The sequence below is a fragment of the Idiotropiscis lumnitzeri genome, chromosome 20 (genome assembly GCF_059441095.1).
Source record: "Idiotropiscis lumnitzeri isolate Australia: NSW breed Sydney's pygmy pipehorse chromosome 20, RoL_Ilum_1.0, whole genome shotgun sequence".
In the NCBI taxonomy this organism is placed as follows: Eukaryota; Metazoa; Chordata; class Actinopteri; order Syngnathiformes; family Syngnathidae; genus Idiotropiscis; species Idiotropiscis lumnitzeri.
In genome coordinates, this window is record NC_142410.1 from 1754261 (window position 1) to 1762026 (window position 7766).

The 7766-nt window shown below is 38.9% G+C and overlaps 1 protein-coding gene across 1 annotated transcript; it reads left to right on the forward strand.

Annotated features, from left to right (window-relative positions):
- The first annotated feature begins 270 nt into the window (after positions 1–270).
- Positions 271–6402, forward strand: hhex (hematopoietically expressed homeobox). Its single transcript, XM_088284613.1, has 4 exons — positions 271–808; positions 4609–4787; positions 5380–5430; positions 5523–6402. Exons 1-4 carry the CDS (start codon positions 406–408, stop codon positions 5796–5798), a joined length of 909 nt encoding a protein of 302 aa, XP_088140739.1. The 5' UTR covers positions 271–405; the 3' UTR covers positions 5799–6402.
- Positions 6403–7766: the final 1364 nt, after the last annotated feature.

Genomic DNA, 7766 nt, shown 5'->3' on the forward strand with positions numbered 1-7766 from the left:
TCTTGATGGTGCGTCGTTGGTGAAATAGAAGCAAAATTCAGCAATCATCTTATAGTCCAAAATACGTACCAAACTATTTGCGCGTCTTTGTTTTGGTGAAAATCAATTATCTTTTGTCAACTGTCATCTGATTACTGAATGTCTGCATCGGTCGATTGGAGGAGATAAGGCAGCCAATCAGAAACGTTCGCTATCCACCTGGAGGAAGTGACTCGTCCATTTATCTCCTCCCTTCTGCGCCTGCAGCCAGATAACAGTCCAACAGTTGGATCGGGACCTCCTAAACAACCTCCCCCAAGCGACAAAAATCGTCTTTTTTTGCATAACGAATAGAGCAAATAGCCTCTGTGCTGAAAACCCTGGAAAAAAAGTGAACTTTTGTCCAAGAAGGGCAATCCAGCCAGCATGAGTGTCCCTCTTTACGCACCGACTGCCATCCAACAAGCTCACCCGACTCCGTTCTACATAGAAGACATTCTAGGGAGGACTGATGACACCAGCAACTACTCTTCATCTTCTTCCTCCACCTCCACCACCTCGTCATGCTCCTCCACTCCGGTCATCCCCAAGCCGACTTTCCCGTCACCTAACTCCTCATTTACAAACTTCATCTCACCTTATCGGACGCCAATTTACGAACCAACGCCGATTCATCCGGCGCTGGCGCACCACCACGCGAGCGCAGCTTTCGCGGCCACGTACACCTCTCCTGGGACTTTTGCAGGCTCCGTGTATCCCTTCCACCATCAGCAGCACCACCGAGCATTGGGGGATTACGCACATACCCTGCTAAGACACGACCCTCTCGGTGAGTTGGAAGAAAAAATTGATTTGAACAGCAACCGTGTCGTTATCTTTCTGTAATAAATACCCTACATATAACCCAAGCACATAATACATAACCCTATGGCCTTTAGTTATTTCATTTTTTTTCTATACTTACTGCAGTTTCTTGGAGTCTGGAATACAGTATGTTGAACACAATTGTTTCGTTTCCGGCTGTTTCTTGCATCACTTTAACAGTATACTTCGCACAGCACATACAACAATGCGGCCACACTTGCATAACACAATGATGTCCAACATTATACATTGCTTTTAATATTACAATTAACATGGTATTACAATTTCACCTTCACCAAGATACTAATGTCAATGGTTGTAATATACTGTAAATTGTTGAATGCAGTGATAGGCCACCTGATGAAAAAATCTTTTAAATGCAATATTTCTGGATTGTCTAGTTATGTAGTGAGCAAACTTGTTTTGAGTTGTGTATAGTTTTAATCAGTCCTACCACTCTCTGTCATGGGTCCACTGTTTTTTTCCACATTATTTATCACAATGCCTCTTTGCTGATGGAAAGTGTTGAGTACAAACTATTATTGTTATGAACTTTGATTTTTATTGACTGTCATCTTGAACATACATCTCAGAAGTGTAGCAAAAAGTAGGCCTATATACTAGATCACTTTCTGGACTTCCTTCAGTCAGCCACCTATATAGGGTAAAATGGCACCTTACTTTTGAGCTGCAGGATTCCACATGGGACACAAAACACAAGATATCTAGTGGATTCCAATAATTAGTCCTGGAATACCAGTATTAGAAAAAAACATAAATAGGGTCCAAACAAATTGGACTGGTATGTTATATTGTCAAGTTCCATTGTTCCTTGGTGAGGCCAGCAGTGCAGGTTGAATGGACTATGATGATATTGATGTGCCAACAACTTTGTCCACATACAGCTTTTGACCCAACAAGGTTTTTACGATGTTGAAGCAGTGCCAATAAGACTAACTTTGCATAAGAAAATCATGCTTGATCATGCATGCATATCAGGGTGGATGTAGTGCACTTTGAAAAAAAAACCCAACATCTCAAAATCAGAACATTCTAAACGCATATTTTCTACCTGAATGGTACATTCCGAATCCATAAATCCATGCCTTAAATTAAACAACTTTAATGTATACAAGGGCCCCAAACAATCAGTCTGGTTTTGGTGGTGATGGCGTGTTTGTTGATGGGTCTGTGCTATGTGGTAACCCTGACTCGTTTTTTTCCTGAGCTTCTATTGTTCAGAAACATCAGAGGATCAAGTCAGCCATTGATTTAAAGGGGAAGTCAACTCAAAAATGTGCTTTAAAATAATATGATGTATGCGGCCCCACTAGTCTAAACACAACATTCTAATTAATATTGTATTTGTGGAATATCAATTAAGACGCAAAATCTACACTGTTTTTATCCATCTCAAGGGACGGCCATTTTGTCACTTGCTGTTGACTGAGAATGACATCACAGTTGCTCAGTGCTCAGGTAACAACCAATCACAGCTCATCTGTTTAATGAAGATGAGCCGTGAAAATGGCCACGCATGGGATGGATTAAAAACAGGTGGATTTTACTGCTGAATTCATATTCCACAAAGACAAATGTTAAACAGAATATCAATTTTAGACAAATGGGGCTGTATAGAACATTTTATTCTAACGAATATTTTTGTTTTGACTTCGTCTTTAAAACACATGTGCCCCCTAAATCACTTGTTATTGTGTGCGAGCATGCATGCATGTCACCGGAAACTGTAATGTTTGAATGGCGTCTATCCTATATATTCAGGCCAGCGTGGCACATGTGCTTGTATAGATAGAATTGTTTAATGGTCTTATAGTTCCGAGGATCTGATATTGCAGCCGATAAAAGTTCTTTTAAGTGGAGCGTGACAAGCGGGTCATGTGACTTCGCTGTCGTGCTGAATGAGCTCCGGGGTCAGTTCCGTTGTCTTGCGGAAGCCGCGAGCATGTGGATAGGAGTAAATCTGGTCTCAGAAGCTGTTGAATGTTTTCCTGTCTCACTCCGGCCAGCCGCTTCCTCGGGAGCCCGCTGCAGGCTGCTGATTATTTTATCGACATCCTCAATACAGACATATTCAGGAAACACTCGGCCTCTGATAGCCCGGGATCCGTTTTTCACATATTGTTGCACTTCCTCTGTTTGGCCAGTGAGGATGTGAGTGACTTTCTTTATGATTGCGAACAGGGCTACACCTATTGCGAAAAAGTGTCACTTGAATGAGTGTGCATGAATACAATACTTTGCTTCAAAATAACCCAGTGGGAAATTTAGGGGTGGCTGATCTAAAATCATGTTTTTGCTGACATGTTTTCGTCACTATAAAATCAAATATTAAATCAACGTATTTGAATTGTCACCGAACATTGTATGGCAAGTTTGAAAGCGTCAATTCTGATAAACTGTTGTATCAATTCCACTTGGATAGAGACAGAAACATTGATTTTGCAATTTGTTCCATTGCCCAAAAAATATGGTGTGGAATATATTATTTTTGGTAATTTTACAAATAAAAATACAAAATCCCAGCCCAGCTCATGCAACCAGACAATAAAACAAAAAACACACACACACACCCCCACACACACACACGCCCGCACACACCCACACACGCGCACACACAAAAACACTTTCGCCTCGCCAATGCAGTGGACTTTGATTGTGCAAATGAGAAGAGGTCATGCGTGTCTGTCGGTGCATACCATCGCCCATAATCACGCCACAAAGCAGGAAACACATGAAGCGGATATTTGGCCATAGTTTAGTCTCAGTCACGACCTTCCCGAAAAAGAAAGCGAACATGCAGAAGGCCAGCGCACAGCTGCAAGCATCAGCTATTGTTTGTTCCTCACTATTAACTTGACGGGAAACCAGACTTGAAACTAGTTAAGACACTTCTATTCCAGTGTCGTTTGCAGTTCATTTTCCATGTTTGGAGTAGATGAGCAGTTCATCCTGAAAGGAGCGCAGTCTTAAACTCATTGTCACCAAGAACAATGTAATCACATCCTTCAAAAGTCCATCAATAAAAAAAAAAACATTCAAAAACTTGATATGAACTTTAATAAATATATGTACATCCGAACGCGTTAACGTCTTAGCTGTGAAATGTGGATTCAATATGGTTAGACATTTCATGTTCTAATTCAGCCCTCTCATTAAAATTAAAATAGGGTAATCATTTAAATTCCTTTAAAAGAATTACCAATTATAAGACTTGTACGCATCAAGCATTCACTGACAGAAATTCAAGTTTTAACCCTTACAAATTGGCAACATTGTCGCTCGGTGACACCACGATTTAAGACCAAGTAATTGTCAATATATTTAGAATTTTTAATTTAAACCCCCCCCCCCCCCATATTACTGTCGTTATATGCATTAATGTCATACACATGAAAGCTCTACTTTTGTCACATTTAATTCCAACTAAAGAAGCGTCTCTACCAATTTAACGAATAGCGCGATATGACGCGTCGGAATAGATTGAAGAAAGATTGATCATTATTGGAAATTATACGAAGGTTAAATTACCAAATGGACGGACAAGAGCGCCGATGAAAAAAAATACAATCATTTTACCGAAATATGCAACGGGTGAAAAAAATTGTGAACGTTGCATCATTTGTTTCTACTTAATTGTCTTTAGCCAGTTTGCTCACGGGGATTACGCGTCTACAGTATGCTGCGCCCGCTATTAATTTTCGTTTGTATAAAATAAAAAACATTTCTCTGTGCCTTCTTCCAAAGGGAAACCCCTCCTCTGGACACCCTTCATCCAGCGGCCCTTACACAAGCGAAAAGGCGGTCAGGTCCGCTTCTCGAACGACCAAACCATCGAATTGGAGAAGAAGTTCGAGACTCAGAAGTACCTTTCACCCCCGGAGAGGAAAAGGCTTGCCAAGATGTTGCAGCTAAGTGAACGACAGGTGAGGGAATAAAAATATGCAGAAAAAAATAATGTCTTACTATACATGTGTGTAACATGTGTGGCTCACAGTTCATATATATTAATGTGTAATCAAGTTAAAATGAGCCCTATAGAGAGAGAAAGAGAGAGAGAGAAAGAGAAAGAGAGAGGGATGAATTAATTAGAAACCGCATTGAAATAGCCTGTTGGCATTCGTTCATAATTTAACATTTATCATACATGTTTTATAATAACATCAACAATGTTATCGAATGAAGAAGGCAAAGGATGGGAATCGTATACCAATACATACTAAACACTCGCAACGACGATTACGAAATCAAGGCTGATAGCTTTAAATACGAAAGTGGTTTTTGTAATAATAATAATAATAATAATAATAATATTAATAATAGTAAATTTGTCTAAATTAGTTCGATACTTAACTATTTTTACTTGTCTTCCCCCTTTCAAGCACAAGGCCTCTATTAAGACCAAATTTACCTGAAAGCATAAATAAAATATTCCTAATATCAATATCATTAAAATATGGTTTTACTAATTTTGATAATGGACAAATAGTAATTATCATATAAATATCTATTTTTTAGGTTAAAACCTGGTTTCAAAACCGACGGGCAAAGTGGCGAAGACTCAAACAGGTTGGTTCTTCTACTGCGACTACAATTTTACGGATTATTATTATAATTTAATACAACGTTTTTATTGAATGCTCAACGTTTTAATGGATTAGGAAAATCCACAAGGAGGTAAACCGGAGGAGGACGTCAGTAGTGCAGCTGGGAGGAATGACAAAGCAGACGGGACATCCGACCAGTCTGGGGTCCTCCTGTGCACGGAGCAGACACGGACTGTGGCGGACTCGCATGTGGTGGAAGCAGGACAGGGGGTGCGAGCCATATCGCCACAACAATCCTTCGCGGAACCAGAATGGAGCCTTTCAGACGACACTGACCTGGAGCTGGACATAGAGGACGACAACGAGTTCACACTGACCCACCAGCTCTGAGGGTCAAGACTCGATGACTGGTCATATATAGCTGGGGAAAAAAAAGCTTCAATAAGGAAGAAAAAAAAAAAGAAGCGTAAATTATATGCTTCTCTGATTGTGTTAAAAGGACAGTTTTAGTTTTGCTCCTTACAACTGGCGAAATAACTTTCAAATTGCAAACAAAAACATATAATAATTCACATACTTTAGAGTAAAAATGCCGAAAAGGTCCTGTGTCAGTCGTGATTTATTTTCCAGAACTCCAAGTATTGCACGCACACGCACACACACGCACACACACGCACATACACCCTCGCACACACGCGTACGCACGCACGAGCACACACACACCGCGCCATCTGTGCCCTGGTACATATTGTATCATGCATGTGAAATAATTGTGACTGTTTCTACTGTAAACTAATAGATTAGAAATTGTTATGAATGTCATTTGAAATGGAGATTAATCGGAATAATCAATGTAGTAACAATCTAACTCAATGGGTAATTTTGAATACGATTCATGTATAAAAAATGTGACATTTTTGATTGATTAATTCATTTGTGGATATGTATAAAAACCAACTATAACAACAACATACAACTATCAGTACACTGTCAATAATATAAATAAAACAGATTTTCAAGTACAACAATGAAAAAATGATGAGTACAAAACTAGAACATTTGACTTGGGAAAAGAGATGCACCCTACATAAGTAAAACAAAAGTGATTATTTACAAGCTGGCGCACCCGATGGGGCCCACATGCTGACTAATTCTAATGCTAAATTAAACAAAATGGTGATATCAAGATACAGAAATAATAAAACACTGCTGCTGTTAATAATCTACATAGACAGTTCCCTCCAAAAGTATTGGAGCCGGCTTGATCAATTCCTTTTTTTTTTATGCTAAAGACAATTGGGCTTCCGATTCAACGTCGAATATCAGATATAGGGTAGAGATTTTAAGCTTTTATTTAATGGCTTTTGCATCGAAACAACGCAGAACACCTTTTGTTTGAAGCCAACTAGTTTTCATGTGAGCAAAAGTATTGGAGTGGACATTCTTAAATTAATGTGAACAAGATTTAATGCAAAACTTGAGAACTTTCAGTGTTTGTTGATTATGGTGGTAGTGTCTGGGCAAAAGAGCTAGTGTTCCATCTGAAGGAAAACCACATTTTCCATGAGGACCAGCATATAGGCTGAATAGCAATGAGACAATACAATACATTTTTTTTTATTTATATAACGCATTTCACAACAGCTGGAGCTGTAACAAAGCACTTATGAGACAATGAATCTCATTGTTTATAAACTATATGATATGATTAAATATTACATAATCATCTGAAACTGTCACATACACAAACTGACACAATAATATCATATTGACTCAGTATGGTTGATCTTTTGACAGCAATTTTATGGATAATTTACTCGAACTGTATACTTGAAGTTTGCAGTCAACACATATTTTTCGTTAAAAAGTACTTGTGAGTTTGTGCCATCAACTCAGAAGATTTGCTGTCTCAGAGTTTGGTTAAGAACAGCAAGCGGTTTGACTTCTCTTTTTCTGACAGTTCATAAAACAAAAGTCAGTATTAGCCACAGTCTCCAGGAGCACCAACTCTCTTACGGTTGTCGAAACATCCAGCGTATCACTACGTATATATATTTGTGTTACTTGTGTAATTCATCTTAGTTGGAACTGTGCGGAAAACACAGGAGTGGTTGTGCTATAAAATGTTGTTCAACTTGACTCATGATATATATTGAATCCACATTATTCATGCTGGGCACTGCTGATTTCGTTCTTGTTATCGTTCAATCTTTCATACTTGAATTGAAAAATATCAAAAATTAATTGTGTTGAGAGCACGTATTTTGCGTGTACAGGCCCTAGGGCTGGGCGATATGACCTCAAATCAATATCGCGATAAATTGAACAATTTTACCTCAATAACGATAAATGCACGAT